The sequence below is a fragment of the Saccopteryx bilineata genome, chromosome 1 (genome assembly GCF_036850765.1).
Source record: "Saccopteryx bilineata isolate mSacBil1 chromosome 1, mSacBil1_pri_phased_curated, whole genome shotgun sequence".
Classification (NCBI taxonomy): Eukaryota; Metazoa; Chordata; class Mammalia; order Chiroptera; family Emballonuridae; genus Saccopteryx; species Saccopteryx bilineata.
In genome coordinates, this window is record NC_089490.1 from 379357164 (window position 1) to 379373556 (window position 16393).

The 16393-nt window shown below is 46.4% G+C and overlaps 1 protein-coding gene across 2 annotated transcripts in view; it reads left to right on the forward strand.

Moving 5' to 3' along the window:
• Positions 1-16393, forward strand: part of EHF (ETS homologous factor) — a 43012-nt gene that overhangs the window by 17545 nt on the left and 9074 nt on the right. For both annotated transcript variants that reach the window (XM_066251258.1, XM_066251259.1), the window contains exons 2-6: positions 3750-3849; positions 7747-7992; positions 10159-10221; positions 12759-12827; positions 12949-13017. In XM_066251258.1, coding sequence (XP_066107355.1) covers positions 3753-3849; positions 7747-7992; positions 10159-10221; positions 12759-12827; positions 12949-13017 — 544 coding nt within the window. In that variant the 5' untranslated portion in view covers positions 3750-3752. The remainder of the gene's footprint in view (positions 1-3749; positions 3850-7746; positions 7993-10158; positions 10222-12758; positions 12828-12948; positions 13018-16393) is intronic.

Here is a 16393-nt window from a genome sequence, read left to right on the forward strand (position 1 = left end):
ACTTCTTCAGTCCTGGAAAAAGTAAAATGTGTTAGAGAAATACCTTGAGGACTGATGTTTACAAAAAGGGAAAGGAAAGCGATTTCTGTTGAGGCTGGTGTGTGGCGGCCGGAACCCCGACACTATTTACCTTCCAGTGCAGTCCTTAAGCTTAGAGGACATCAGCGTTTCTCCTGACTCCCCCTTTTAAACCAAGGAAGAAATTGAGGCTCAGAAAAGTTAACATTCTCAGGGTCACATGGAGCCTGAATGCTTAGCCAGGCTTCAGAGATTCTAAATCTCTAGTTCATATCCTGACGCTTTGCTGTTTTGTTTGTTTGTTTGTGTTTGGTGGGAAATAATAAATACTATGCTGAAGCTAAAGTAGGAAGCTTATAGAAGAGCGTTAAATAATCCCCCTACTTTTAAATTAAAAGGATTGCTTTTTATACCCCATAAAGTAATCACTAGGTACCATAGAAATTCCGTATTAGTAAAGGGAGCGTGGGTGAGTTGGTTATAATAATGCCTTTTTTTTTTTTTTTTTTTTTTACAATTCTCAGGTCACATTTATTACCCATTATCTCATTTGGTCTTCACCACAGTGCTCTGAGGCTGTTGGGGGGGGGGTAGCACATGTCACCATTTTATACCTGAAGAACTAGGCCCCAGAGTCTGGTGGGGCTACGTGAGCCCGGGGCCTTCTGTGCCCATCCTGAGGGCACTGTTCCTGCAATGCCACGCTGGGCTAGAGACACTGACCTTCTTTTCTCGCAAGCCTGGGTAAGCTCGAGTGAACTCTGACTCACCAAGGGTTAAGCCACATAAACTCTTTTATGAGGAGTAACCATTTACTGCCCCCTGTAAAAAAGGGCCCCTCACTGTGCCGGCTGCTTTCCCTAGGAGAGGGGTGCCAGCAGGGAGCAGTGCTCGCGCCAGCCCCCGGGGTTGGCCAGGACAGCCGCCACCTTGCGGTCCCCGAGGCTCCTCTGCGGGCTGAGCAGTTCTGGATGGCTCCAAAGGGTCATGGCCAGAAATGATGTCCTGCTCTGAGGAAAGGGGCTTGCGGGAATTAGGTCACATGGGGAGAACCAGCCCACATTGTCCTGTGATATCTATTGAATTCTTTTTTACTATCCACTAAGTTCTCTCCCTGCACAACCTCATCGGAGTCTCATAGTATTTTGAGTGTCGGTATTGTTCCCATTTTACAGGTGGGGAAAGTGAACACCGGAAAGTTTTTGGCTAAACAGACTTGGAAGTGTCTCAAGATCACACACAGTAATCAGGGGAAGCGAGGATCTGGGGCCATATCTTTCCAACTCCAAAGCCAGGGTCCTTAGCCCTTACCTCACTCTGCCATCTGGGGTTTCATTTTGGGAAGTGCTGAGCAAAAATTCTGAGTCAACCAAAGACTCAGAATTGGCCAGAGCAGGCCTTAGTTCCACTGAAATAGCCACTTAGAAATAACCCTACAGGCAAAGCCTTGTGAAAGAGTTTCAGGGAAGTCTTCCCTCCCTACCCCCCCCCCCCCCCCCCAGCCTGGAGGGCCTATTCCTCCCTGCAGATGGGCTGGGCTCTGAGCTTCAGCCCTTTCAGGGTTAAACAGTAACCTTTTTACTGCTTGAGCAAATTTTGGCGAAGAACAAACCCAGCCTTGAGCAAACAGGAGACTGGCCATGCCCCTTCCCTTCCCAAGCCACCCCCTCCAGGGACTGAGAGGTGTTCTTTTCCCTTGAAGTCCCTCATCTGATTTCCTAGCTTTAGGGCGGTTGTTCTAAAGAGCTGGATGGGGTAGGAGCCCAGTTATTGTGAAAAGGAGAAAAAGCGTTGACTTACATTGGTTTTTCCTTCTCTGAGGGTAAGAATCAAAGAGGTTTCTGGAAAGCAACTTAAAAATGATTTAAGTCACCTTCTTTAGGTGTTTGTGTGGGGAAACTGAGGCCCACGGTTGTTTCTGGTTCAGGTTATTCAAAGAGGTTGTGACTCTCCTCATAGTAACACCTGCTGTTATATGAGCCATGCCCTATTTTGTGCCAAGTGCTTAAGGTGTAGAAACTCATTTAATCTCCCATCAATGCCCATGGTTAAGTATGACAATCTGCATTTTGCATATAAGGAAACTGGGGTTCAGAGAGGTTACTGACTTGTCAGAATTAGCACTAACTTTAGCTCATTAGTGGTAGAGCTTAGACTCAACCCCAGCTCTTTCTGGCTTGGAAACTCTTCTTACACAGGGTTGACCCCGCAGAACCCAGTTCTCTCGTCTTATCACGCGGTGGTCCCTTCTGTGGCGATGTTCACCATTCCCACCCTGTCTTTCCTTTCCTACCTTCTCCTTAGGCTGGCTTCAAGTCCAATTTTTGCCAAACAGCCATGATGATGATATTAGCAATCATCATAAAGGTTTCTGTCTAGCCTGATTGAACTCTTAATCACTGCTCTGTCCTCAGTACCTAACACAGTACCCAGCCTATGATAGGGCTAATACATTTTCGTTGACTAACAAATACATAAATGAATTTTTACTCCTTGTCCAGGCCCCTGTCAGGCCCTCCACAGAACCAGAGGAGCAGTTGCTAAATCAGGAAAAGGGTTTATGAGGGCTGGGACTACTCTGGGTGGGCACTTTGATCCTGGGGATACTGGGGACACTTAAGGATGCAAGATTCCCCCACAACAGCCAGAAAGATTTCTATGATCTGCTGCTAGTAAAGCTAGCTTTTTCTACCTACCCCAACATTTTTGGAAATGCGATTACCTTTATAAATCCTCGGTAATGTTCAAGCACCTTCTGAAAACAAGGCTGTTCTTTTGAATGACTGAACGTTCATTCCAATGGGGCTGGAGTCTAAAAGGTGGGGGTGCTTGGCTTCAGGGAGGGGGGCATTACAGGTGTTGGACAATTGAAGCAAGAATTTGGGCAGTATAAAATGTTTACATTATTTAAAAAATTCAAGCAAGCCCATGAAAGACAGACTTTTCTCCTGGGTCCTTTACTGTGAAAACGGACCCCTCAGACTGAGTAAGTTACCTTTGGGTCAGCTTTGAAGCTTGCGTCATTCTCCAGGTCTGCGAGAGAAAGAGTCAGAATTTTTACGAGGTAGGTAGAGGAGGGGCGGTATCTTGTTAGGGAAACCAGTTGACTCCTGATATTCTCATGGAAACCAGATACTGCAGGAGTTGTAGGTCAAATATGAGCAAGGCCCTTGGATCCCAGCCCGCCCCATGGCAGATATCTTTGCTGGAGACACTTGCTGGGTGCCCGGGTGAGGGGCTGCCCCGGTGTGCTAGGACCTGGAATTGTCTGATTTCAGAGTCCCTGCCCAGGTGCCGGGTCTGTGCTACTACTACCAGCTTGGATCTTCATTGCTTGTAATTTCACTTTGAACAAAATCTCTTGGGCATTTTCACTTTTATTTTTAAAAAAAAGAGAAAGAAAGAAAGAAAGACTTGGCTGCTGGCCAGACGTGCCTTGTGAGCAGGTATTGCATTTTCCCTCCATTCCATTCCCGATCAGAGATTATTCATTTATGAATGGGTGGCTGTAAAAACTTGCCTCATGCATATGAAAACCGAACCTGGAAAATTTTAATTGCCAATGAGTTTTGCTTTTACTGAAAGGGCCGTGGCAACGTGCTTTGTGGGCTATGGTTGGGAGGACACGTTCTTCTTTTTCTGTCTCCCTAAATTAAGTTGATGACCTGTACTCTCAACATGACGTTTGTCCAAGAGGCACTGACTGAAGGGGCTGTTTGATCACCTTACAGATCATGATTCTGGAAGGAAGTGGTGTAATGAATCTCAACCCCAGCAACAACCTCCTTCAACCGCAGACAGCCTGGACAGACAGCTACCCCCTGTGCAATGGTAAGCAGGCTGAGTGGGTGTCATGCCCCATGGGGATTTTTGCCTCGCTCTCATTAGGCTTGAAAAGTACAGCAGGAGGTGTGGGGAGCCATGGGAATGAAGAAAACTTTTCATGCTGGTGTTCTCTTTAGAGCCCGGTGCTCCCGACTGAAGCCCATTTGATATATTTCGTTGTTTTTTTCCCAAGATTCCAGGTTCTGGGTGGAAACCTAGAAGAAAGGGTTGTGGAAGAGATGTCCAAAGGGAAGGCTGCCTGTTGAAGCTTGGAACAGTGTTTGGCCTAGGACATCAAGATAGGATTGGAGAGAAGGGCGTGTGCTTGCATGAGGCTGCATTGTGCGGAAGCATGGGATTTGAGGAGAAAAGGGTTATAGCAGCTTCATCTTTCTAGTTCATGTTCCAGTGACCTACCTTTGTAGGGGGAGAGAAGATTGGTTATGAGACCGTGTGCCTTGCTTTAGTGCTTTAATCTAGAACCTATTGATTAGAAGAGGGAGGGGGTGGGTGGTGGGGCTTATAGAGGGTTTGGCGACCAAGCCCGTGGCTTACTGTAAAAGCGGAAGTGAATAGAGTTGTTGCTGAATCAGGGCCCCACACCCCATTGGGAAGGCATCCAGTTTAGGCGGACTGCTGTGTCTTTGAGAAGCCCTGGGTCCTCCCCTACCCCGCTTCTGCTGCCGATCTGCTCCCCCTGGACTCTGCTGTTCTGACTCCCCTAACAAACGGAAGCGGCCAGGGGGTGAGCAGAAGCCGAGAAGGAGTGGGAGGGTAATGGGAGGATTAAGCCCTCCACTGTGCAGCTGGTCCGTGCGCAGCTCCGCCTCTCAACCAGAACCCAGCCGAACGTGGCTGAAAGCTGCGCAGGTGACCTGCCCCTCCTTCGTCACCAGTCCCACCAAACTGCTCCCTTTTCTGGGCAGTGACATTTTCTGTTGCTGGCCTCCAATTGCCTGTGGGGACATCAAAGTAGGATTCTAAATAGAGCAGGAAAGTTCTTCGGACTGGAAAATGGAAAGTCTTTGGCATCCCCAGAGCCCTGGATCTTCAATGAAGGCAGCTGTCTTCCTATTTGCTTCGGAGAAAGCCAGGACAATGTGCTCAGCAGAGAGTAGAATTTAGGTGCCGCTTTTACTTTCTTAATTTCCAGAGGCCTCAAAAAAACCCCAACTCCTGGTCATGATTGATGGGCTGGGGAAGTCAGCTGAATGACAGAGAAGAGCTGAACTCATAGGACTTTCAGGGTTTCTCCTGAAATTCCGTGAATCTGATGAATCCATGGGCTAGTGGGGAGAATTCCCTGGTCAGCTTTATACACAGTTCCCTGGTTCTTACAAGGCCTGATAGGCTGCTCCATCAGGAACTAGTCTTTAACCTGGATCGGGTGAAGTTGAGAGAAGACATCATTCCAGGCCGGTGGTTGGCTCATTGAGAGTTATCAACCCTTGTTTGCACTCCCAGAGTGGCCCGGTCATAGTAACACAGTTATTTTAGAAAAAGAGAAGATTCATGGAAGCATAAAAAATACATACCATCCTTAAACAGCTGTGAGACCTCCAACATGGAAAGGAAATGGAAACACCCAGTCTAAGCTCTGTGTGTCTATATATTTGGAAATATTTCTATGTAATTAAATTTTTGGATGAGATTGTCCCAACCCTCGACCCTATTCCTCTCTACCACTGGCTTGCCCTTCAGGGTCCGAGCTGAGGGTTAGGGGCTGCGGTTGTCTGGCTGTGAGGTATGAGGAGTAAAGTATACACTGTGAGTGGCAGGAACTACCCAAAGCAGTCTCGTGCCTACATCAGCTCGGCCTCCTGGTCTTAGTAATTCTGAGGTCTGGAAACAGTGGATGGATTCTGAAAGGGTGAGTGAAAGTAAGATTGGGTTGGAAACATTTCCCCTTCAGCCTCTCCCCTGGAGGCGTTGAGGGCTAGGTCATGGGTATTATGGGAATCCCATCTTCAAGAGTTCCGTAGCTTCTTGCAACTCAGACAGTATCCACAGACCATCCTCCTCCTCCTCCTCCTCTTCTCGTGGAAGCTTGTTAGGAATGCAGAAACTCAGGTCTCACTCAGATCTGTGGATTCAGAATCTGCGATTGAACAACAATCCCTGGTGATTCATAATTACCTTAGCATTTGAGAAGTACTGATCTATCATGACCTTGAAGCAAAATTTAGGGACAGTTTTCTATCTATCATCTATCTATCTATCTATCTATCTATCATCTATGATTTTAGTTTATTGTGTTTACATAGATTCAAGTGTCCCACCGAATATATCTCCCTCTACCCCCGTGTTCCCCTCACCCCCCCCCCACTTTCCCCCTTCCCCCAACGCCTTCCCCCTTCCCTCCAGGAAGGGACAGTTTTCTTGTGCAATGCATTCCTCTATTGGTCCGTGCTTGAGTCTATGGGGATGTCTGTGGGCCCTGTTCAGTTAGGTTTCCCCTGCTTTAGCTTGGTGGGCTGCAACAGTGTATTCCTCTTCCTCCTGCCACTCAAATTTCCAAAAGAGAGTTATTTCCCTCTTGATCTCTGCTTACAAGGGACCTCTCAGCCCGGTCACATGCTCCCAGAGGCTGGTTTTCTCTTCTCCATCCCCCAGGACTTTAGACTGACTTTGTGATGTTCTCTGAAGTGAGCATGAGGTAGTAACCATACACAGGTGGTTAGCCCACATTAAGTTTAGCAAATTTCATTGGCTTGAGTGAACATTTCTTCTTCACTGGGATTGAATTAACCATCTTGTGCATGCACCTCACGTCTCTTCCAGGCTCCCACTTTATTTCTTCTTCAGCAACAAATTCCACCCAAGAAATCTATAGAGTGCACGTGAGATGGCAAAGCCTCTAATGTAGTTTTTATAGGTGATACAAAGATGGGTGAGACAGGGTCCATGACCTCGAGCATACAATTTATGAAGGAGGTTGAGACAGTACTTAGATACTCCTAAAACAAAACAAAACAGAGGATGACAAAAACCACTAGGAGACTAGGAGAAATACCCGCCACGTCTCCTGGGGGTTCAGAGGGCAGCAGCCCTCACAGTAAGCTGGGAATTGGCGACGACTTTGGGGGGGGTCATAGTTTGAAAGCTGTGTAGGAATTCAGCAGGGAGTGATTGGTAGAATATAAGCTGGGCTGAAAGGACAACATAGAAAAAAAAAGCAAAAGTCATAGGTCACTTGATGAATAAATAGCCAGTCGAGGGCTTCAACACATGGCTTGGCAGTTTCGTACTTAATTTCAGTGAAAAGCGACTGAAGGTAACTGAGTAAGGATAGGACCCCGTAGTAGCTATGATAACCAGTGTGGGGCAGGCGTAGATCAGCACAGTTAGCCGATGAGTAACCTGGAGCCACCTGGGGAGAAGCAAAGGCGTCACCGAAAAGAAAAAAATCTTTACTCTCAGGTCCCATTTTTGGCTGAAAATAGTCTGAATTTGTGGCATGTATGTGTAATGTGTGTGTAAGAGAGAGGAAAATATGGGAGAGAGAAAGGAGGAAGAAGAGAGCAAGAGAACTATGTGGGCATGAATGGTAGCTAATAAGTTGCCGAAACTGTAGCAATGCTTTGGCTTTTGTGGTACTTTGGGGAATGAGCTCATGGGCTCAGAGTATCTCAGGTCTCATGTCCTCATCCAGCCCCCAGGGGTATTTTATACTAAGGACAGCGTCCAGATGCACGGAGGCTGAACGACTGGTCCCCACAACGGGGAAAAAAGCCACATTTCCTAGAGCCTCGTCTCCAGAGCCCATGCCATGAACCCGCAGCAGTGCACAGGGACTGTGGTTGTGTTCCTCGTGACATCTGGTAGCAGCGGTGCGCTCCAGTGCCTGGGATCGCGCCCAGGAACAACCACGGGTTACTCACAGAACCGCCTCCTGTTTTGCAGTTTCCAGTGGGTTTTTTGGAAGCCAGTGGCATGAAATCCATCCTCAGTATTGGACCAAGTACCAGGTGTGGGATTGGCTCCAACACCTCCTGGACACCAACCAGCTGGACGCCAGCTGCATCCCCTTTCAGGAGTTTGACATCAACGGCGAGCACCTGTGCAACATGAGTTTGCAGGAGTTCATCCGGGCGGCAGGGACGGCGGGGCAGCTCCTGTACAGCAACCTGCAGCATCTCAAGTGGAACGGTGACTATCTCTCTCCCTCTCTCTCTAGCAACCGGCTGAGAAGAGCAGAGACAGCAGCCAGCAGGGCTCCTAGTCAGGGACATCAAAGGATGGTCTCACCTCCAAATTACTGTTTCCAAGACAGGGAAGTATGAGAGAACAGGCATGAAACCTAGGCTGTGAGGTGTGTCCAATCCCATACAAACCCACTGCAATTTAATTCTCTCCTCTGGTTAAGGAGAGGTATTCACAGAATACTTGCTCACTCTCAGAAAAAACCTTTTCTTCTCTGCCTTGTAAACAGAGTTTGATAGTTTACTTCCCAATTACTTGCTTAAGATCATCATGGCTATTTTTTTTTAGACTTCTAGACCTAGGTTCTTAAGATGAAAACTAAGATGGTAAGGGGATATGCAAAATTAAATCTATGCTTGTGTTTTGGGAGAGAAGGGGAGAAGACTTACAATATTTTAGCAGATTCTTAAAAATTCTGTTGACTAATAAAAACAGGGGGTTAGAGCTAGTGGTCTGGACACATGCAGGGTGTTCCTGCAGTGATTTCTAGAGTTGGTGCTGTCCTTAGAGCTCCAAATGTCTCTCTTTCAAGGTTCCCATTGCACCCAGACAGGCATTAAATGCTGTCATTGTGATAGTTTATACACGAACACACACACATTCTATACCGGCTTGTGAGACATGGTTGAACAGACGAACCATCTTGCAGAATGTCTTTGACGCTGGCATAAAATTGCCCTAATAACGGCTCTAAAAAATCCAGCTTTTCTGAGAACGATGGCTACTTTGGAAAGCACTGGTATATAAGAAGTGAGCTGACCAGTTCACAGCAGAACAAGCAAGTCTGTCTCAGCCGAACCTCTGTGTAGAAACCTGGGGCTTTGGAAAGCATGAGCTCCAGGGCTATGAAACATATTCAGACCCTGACAGCTGCCATCAATGCTGAGGGGGACCCAGAGCCTGTCCCAGAGCTGGTGCAGTAATGGCCATTTTGGATGATCTCACTCGGCTCCTGGACACTCCCTTCTTCCCACCCACTTCACAGAGGTGATCACACATTTTTCTTTTACTAGGACCATACCAAACAAGGCTCTATAAGTAACCCCCAGGAATCTTCAGAAAGAGCAGACTTACACTTGAGGAATTAAAAATATTGACCTCCCCATCTCCAATTAAATTCAGTCCTTTAAAGCTTTGCCTTGATTGAAGCCTAAGGTAGGGAGTCCTGGATCTGACTTTCCATCTCTGACCCTTCACCTTTGACCTTCGTGCCTTGTTTGGCCCCACTAGATGCTGCTGGTGCCTCTGTCAGTGCCCAAGGACTAGATTTCTCACCTTTGATTTGTTGTTTGCCTTTTTGTAGACATTCTATTAACTTACAGTTATTAAGTGTTTACATATACTAGGCTCGCTAAGTGAATTGATTCAGTTAATGAATTTAGGAAAAAATAAATACTGTATCCATTTTACAGAAGGGACAACTGAAGGTCAGAGAGGTTAAAGGCATTACTCCTGCTTCTGAGATATTTATAATCTGGTTGGGGAAGAAAAATATACGAGATCTCTTTATATGTGTAAATTCACTTTTATGTATGACCCATCTAGAGACGAGCTGCAAGGCATGAGAAGGGAAGAACCACTGCCTTATGCAGATATACCTCATAGAATGGATCAAGTCAAAATGGATTTGATTACATTTACAATCAAAGAAGAAAAAAGCCAGTTAAATGAAAATGGCTTTCCTTGTATTTTTGTTTTTATTTCATATCATGCCTTAGTATGGGAAAGCACCTTAGGTGTCATCTAATAATGACTTTATCTAGTTGAATCCCTGAAATTTACAGATGAGGACACCAAGAGTCAAGAAGGTGAAGTGCCTTGCAGTTGGTAGTGAGTGGAAAACTGGCCTTCTGACTTCTCTGTCCACCATCCTGGATGCCTTCCCTCTACACAGCCAAGTAATTCTGTCTGATGTGGGTGCCAGAGCTACTGAGTCTCTGGGCCAGGAGGTTCAAGCTCGAGTTTGTAGACGCAGAGAGGGAAGCCCCTCACATAAGCAAACAGAGGCGACCAGGCAGTGGGGTTGGCAGGAGCTCTTCCAGGATGCCAGCTCCATCCTTAAGTATTGGTGCCATGTGGGCCCGCTCTGACTTTCCCATCTGTCCTTTCCAGGCCAGTGCAGCAGTGACCTGTTCCAGTCTGCACACAACGTCATTGTCAAGACTGAACAAACGGGTGAGTAGTAGCAGACACAGAGGACCCCGGGAGGGAGTGCGAGGGAGTGAGGGAGCAGGACAGAGCCAGCGTTTTAGCAGGAAACCCAGGAACACCTCTTGCTTGGCTGTCTCCAATGGGCCACCCTCCATGAGCTTCATCCCATGTGCTCGGGACCAGTGCCTGCCAATTAGTTCTGATTTGTAGACCGAGGGTGAGACTAATTCTGCCCACACTTCTCTGCTTCTTACAACTGGTCAGGACGTCATGCAGGCTCCAGTCCAGGAGCCGGGGGAAAATTCAGAGTCTAAGGAGGCCTCCTTCTCACCACAAAGAGTCACGGGACGTGGCTAAGTTAGGAGAAGCAAGGGGATAGAAAAGGGGAGTCGATGACTCCCTCCTCCTCCCTCAAAACAAAGGAAGATGCAGAGCTGATGTTGTACTTATCGTAGTTTCTAAGGGGCTCCTGGAGATTCTGTAAGAATATCAAAGGCAGCAATGGAGCCAACTCCTGCCTTTAGTACACGGTAAGAGAAAAGATGATTCTGGGCTCTGAGTGGTGTCTGAAGTCCCTCAGTATCTACATTCATTTTTGTTCTTCTTCCTCCATCCCAATCTCTCTCCCGGGGACTTTCTGTCTCCCCTGGAGACTTGCAGGAGGCAGCGACCGCCTGGAGGAATTGTGCTCTGTGGCCTTTCACCACTCATAACGCTGGCCTATGGCCTCTCAGTCTAAGGAGAGCTACACAGGTCCCCCAAAGTCTCCTGGCCATGATGAAACCGCAGCTGCCACCCTCCGGGGCTGCTCCCCCTGTCCTCATCAGCGAGCCTGCGAGCCATGAGCGCCGCCTAAGTTTGCCGCTGAGGGTTGCGTGCCAGTCACTAAGGGCAGAATTTCACCTGAGGGTGATTCATGAGTCACTTGGAGCCTAAATTGGCCTCATGCAGTTATTTGCTCTTTTATAAGGGGGGTAGTCTACCATTATTAAAGAAAAAAACAATAGCTGCTAAGCATGTTAATTAGCTTTTCCTAGCCCTGCCCTTCCCCCCACAGACCAAGGGCTGGGTTACCTTGATGGCCTGTGCTTTATGGTTCTGACTGGCTTAGAGGCAAACACAGGATTTAGCAGAGATAGTGTGCCCCACCCTCACAGTGACCCGACCGATAGCCCCACCATTGCCACAATGGTATGGAGAGGTCCCAAATAACTTGATAATTCCTCCTTGACCATCCAGACATTCTTGTGTTGCCAGTTCAGAAAAGCTAAGACAAAAGGTGGAGAAGAAGGTCCGCCCAGGGAGGCGGGGAGAGGAGGCTCACAGAGGGGCCAACACCCCCAAACCCTTTGGTTCAGTTTGTTTTCAGAGACAACAACAGGTGTACAAAGTGACCCAACAAGGAGACAGGGTGTAACCCCAAGAGATTGGGCTTGGGGTGCCCAAACACGTAGCTATTAGTTAAAATACCAGCTAAATCCCTGTGTCGTAAACAAGAGGACTTAGCCAGTGACTCAGGTTTTATACCTTTTATGTTGTAAAAACAAAATGAAACTCGGCCAGTGGCTTACCACCCGGCCCTGAAATTCAGAATCTGGGTAGGAGGCGAGCCGAGGGCAGCCTTGATCTGTGAAGAGAAGAAAGCGGGAAGTTCCTGGTGGGGACAGGTGACAGACCTTGCCAGGTCTCACTGCTCCTGGCCAGCCAGGGAAGAAAATGCTGTTGGAGACCCAGATGTGGGGGGTGTGTAGGCGTGGGGCTTCATTTGCGGTAGGTGGAGGAGAGTGTCCTTTGACGCTGAAATCTGAAGAGTCAATCAGAGTGAGCTGTGCTTGCTGAGAAAGAGAGAGAGAGAGAGAGAGAGAGAGAGAAAGAGAGAGAGAGAGAGAGAGAGATACTTTTGCAAGATGAGGCAATGGGGTCCTACTTTTAAAAGTTGTTTGCTGGATTTGCGTTTTGAGAATTTTTTTGTTGCTCCTTAAGCTAATTGGAGAAATCTTAGAGGGATGGGATTGTCACCCAAAGTGAGGGAGATCGTTCTGGATTGAAGCAATGAAGACACAACGATAAAATGGGTTTTCTGACAGAAACATCATTAATTTTCTCAGAGACATATTACTTAAAAAAAAAAAAAAGATGCTTATTAATCATGAATTTATTTGCTCCTAACAATTTTTTCTAGTGTAAAAAATATTCTGATCATTATATAGTAGGGTGCAAGACACCGCCAAGCACTCCCTACCGTGTACAGACTGAGAAAACGCCCCGGAAACTGAAGCATTGGTCTAGGACCGGATCTCCCAGTTACAACTTAACCCCAAATGCAACAGGTGTAGGACACATGGCTGAAACTATAACAAAGTCCATTCCCCAGGACACTGGGAAGAACACGGGGCAACATTATTATAAAGTAGCATGTAGCTGAAGTAGAATTGTATTCTTTCTCTCTAGGGATCCCCTCTTTGGTCGCATGCCTTTCTGATGAGCAGTCAGTTAGAAAAAGTGAATTCTTCCCTCAGGAATGATCACTGCTGACCATTCTCATGTTCTATCCTTTGTAGACCCTTCCATCCTGAACACCTGGAAAGAAGAAAACTATTTATACGACACCAGCTATGGTAGCACAGTAGGTAACTAACTCCCCAGCACTTCATGACCTTTTGCATTTTTATTTGGCTATTCTAATAGCCAAAAAGTTATGTTGTCAGGAGGGGGCTCTCAATGTCTTTTATCTTTTCACCACTGCTGCAGATTTGTTGGACAGCAAAACTTTCTGTCGGGCCCAGATCTCCATGACAACCACCAGTCACCTTCCTGTAGGTAAGTTGTCCTGACATCGCAGGCTAAGTGTGCCCATGCAAGTGCTTCCTGAGCATTAATGACAATTACCAGCATCCTAGATTTCCACTTTGCTGGAGTCTTTTTCATTAAAAGGTTATGAAAGGATGGTGTTACTATTTATAAAAGATCTGCTTTTGAGCTAATATTTGTACATGAAACATGACCAGTCTGGGTGCCTCCAGAAAGAGTGTTTGTCTCCTATGAAACCAAGTTTCTCTCTTGTGATAACAAAAAACTCTTTTCAACAAAAATTTGCTCTCGGGAAATTATCTAATAAAATTATTCATACTTGAATATACTTATGGGGGAAGAAGGCGATATTTAATTTTCGACAAACTCTTTTTGGCTTTAGAGAAAGAATGTCTAACAGTTGCATTCAGAGGTCTGTGAGGCTGTGGCCGTGGTCCTTGGGGAGGCGGGGAAGCAAGTGGACATTTTCAGAACTCCGGAAATCACATTGTTAGGTCAGTTTTTGAAGTCTGACCTGGTGGCTCATCAGGACTCTCCAATCAGTCAGACAGCCTACACTCTTTTGAATTATGTTCACATTAGTTGTATTTGGTTAAGACTGAGTAAACCTGGGGGCTATCCAGGACTCAAGTCAGGTTGCATGGAGTGAGAAGGTTGGTCTGCTAGGAGGCTGGGAGAGGGGCTTTCAGATTATATCCCCCTTCCTTCTACAAATAGGTACATTGTCATGTACCATGTAGGAAAGGGTGCTTTAGGGACATGAATAGAGGGCTTCATGTTGACCCTTGATCTGGGTGTGAACTTGTTATCTGTTTGGGTCTATGATATGGAGCTTAGACTTGTGACAAGTGAATTGCTCTTCTCCTGGAATTGTATTTGGGACAACTTCAGAACTGGAATTTAAATGAGTATTTGTGAAGAAAAGCACAAAATCAAACAATAGTCCTCTCTTTTCTTCCTCTTTTTTTTTTGCTCTGATTTTGAGAACTGAAATAATGAAGCTTTGGTTTGAGGTTTTGTTCAGGTCAAGCCCCTCGAATGAGACAGGGCTGGGATCCAGTGTAAATGATTCTGGAATTGAGGTTAAGCACTGAGGCCAATTCATTTCTCTATCGTCCCCAGCCCTTGCTCAGTGACCCACACTATGTGTCACTAAGTACTTGCTGAAATTAGGGAACAGATCCAACAGAGGAAAGGCTCTGCCGTGGATTTGCCCTTCTGGGGGAACTGAGCCAATCAAGGTAAAATTTCTGTGGCAATCGTGGCCACCCAGTCAGGAGCAAGGTTTTCAGAGCTGGGGAAACCAGCCACTTGCTCACCCTCTGACTTCCTCTCACACTTCTAAGGTGTCACCTCCCACCTGCTTCCGGTTGGATCTTTGGTTGATGGCAAAAATTCCAACTAAAAGTAAAGTGGAACCAACCACTTCCTGAGACACTTCCTGAGGGGTTATTAGATCTTGAGACACCTAGGACCTTGGTTGCCAAACTGCAGCTCGCGAGCCACATGCAGCTCTTTGGCCCCTTGAGTGCGGGCGCAAAGGCCAGCTTAGGAGTACCCTAATTAAGTTAATAACAATGTACCTACCTATGTAGTTTCAGTTTAAAAAATTTGGCTCTCAAAAGAAATTTCAATTGTTGTACTTTTGATATTTGGCTCTGTTGACTAATGAGTGTGCCGACCATTGATCTAGGAAACCCGAAAGTCAGAGTCACAGCTCTGCTATCCTCACAACCACGCCACTGTTCTCTCTTCTGTAGCTTGATTTCTAGAATCTCAGAATCTGTAGGAGCCTTATAGGCTAGTTCCTGCTCTCATATTTGCAGTAACAGAAAACTCACAATCTCTTAAGTCCACCTATTCTGATTTTAAAAAGTCTTTCTTAAAATGACCTTTACATATCTGTTCCACATTATCGCCCCTAATCCTTGACCCCCTATCCCTCATTCCTATCCCACAATTGTGGGATAATCAATTCAGGCCCTCTATTAGAATTATTACTGAAAGAATCAATTGAATGTCAGGGGTTGGCAAATTCTTTGGAATTACAGCCCTCTGGTTGGATATTTAATTACAGCCCTGTATCAGTCAGCTCCTTTCCATATAGTTTAGTGTTTATTAGATGGGACCAGAACCCCCCCCCCAAAAAAAAGACTTGTCACCTGTCTGAGTCTTTACCTTGCAAGTTTCCATTACACTGGATGCAGTTAAATATCTTTCTATGTTTTAATGCAAGCTACAAGCTGCGCGAAGGCGAGGCCCAATGTAAACTGATGCCCTCTGTGATAAACGCAGGTGGGGAGGCAGGTTTTGTTTTGATTGCTCTGCCATCTGCCCATTTCATAAAATGGCCGCCGCAGTGTTCCTGATCTGCCCGATAGACCTCGAGCCAATCACGCCAACTCAGGCTCGATGTGTTTATTCACTGACTTGCTGAGCCTAAAGCTAGGGTGGCACAGTCTATTATAACACTGAAATTTGTATATCCCGTCAAGAGATGGCTCACAGCTGAATCATATATGCAAATGCTTCTAATCTTTGCTTCTGGTGAAGCAGCTTAGCTGAAGTCATGATCTGGCACTCGCATCATAAACCTGTGGCTTCGTGCTGCTTCTGCCCTGACCAGACCTTGGCCTCAGGTGCCTGGGAGCCCAGTGAGGGAAAGCCAAGCTGGACCACTTCCCCAGAGCAAGCCATTCTTTTATAAGCATGAATCACTTAACCACATGGCTGCCTTCAAAGCTTCTGACTTTTATTTGGGTGTGAGGGGAAGACCAGAAGGAGAGAGGGCATCATATTTTAGGGAGGTTTCAAATGAAAAGATTTTGGTGCTAAGGCAGGTCAGTGATTGCACAGCTTGACCGCACACATTGGGGACAGGACAAGGAGGCTGGAAGAAGTTAGTTTCCTATATATTGCTCCATTTGGTGGTGTAAACATTTTTATTTGGGGATTTTTTATTTTTTTTGAGAGAGAGAGAGACAGGAAGGTAGAAAGATGAGAAGCATCAACTCATAGTTGCGTCACTTTAATTGTTCATTGAGTACTTCTCATATGTGCCTTCACCGGGGACTCCAGCCAAACCAGTGACCCCTAGCTCAAGCCAGCGACCATGTAATCATGTTGATGACCCCAGGCTTTAGTCGGTGACCCCATGCTCAAGCTGTTGAGCCCCCACTCAAGCCAGATGAGCCCATGCTCAAACCGATAACCTTGGTGTTTTGAACCTGGGACCTTAGCATCCCAGGTTGATGCTCCATCCACTGTGCTACCACGATTCTGGCAAGGTATTCTTCTTCTTCTTCTTCTTCTTCTTCTTCTTCTTCTTATTATTATTATTATTATTACTACTGTTGTTGTTATTATTATTCTTTTAAATTTGGTC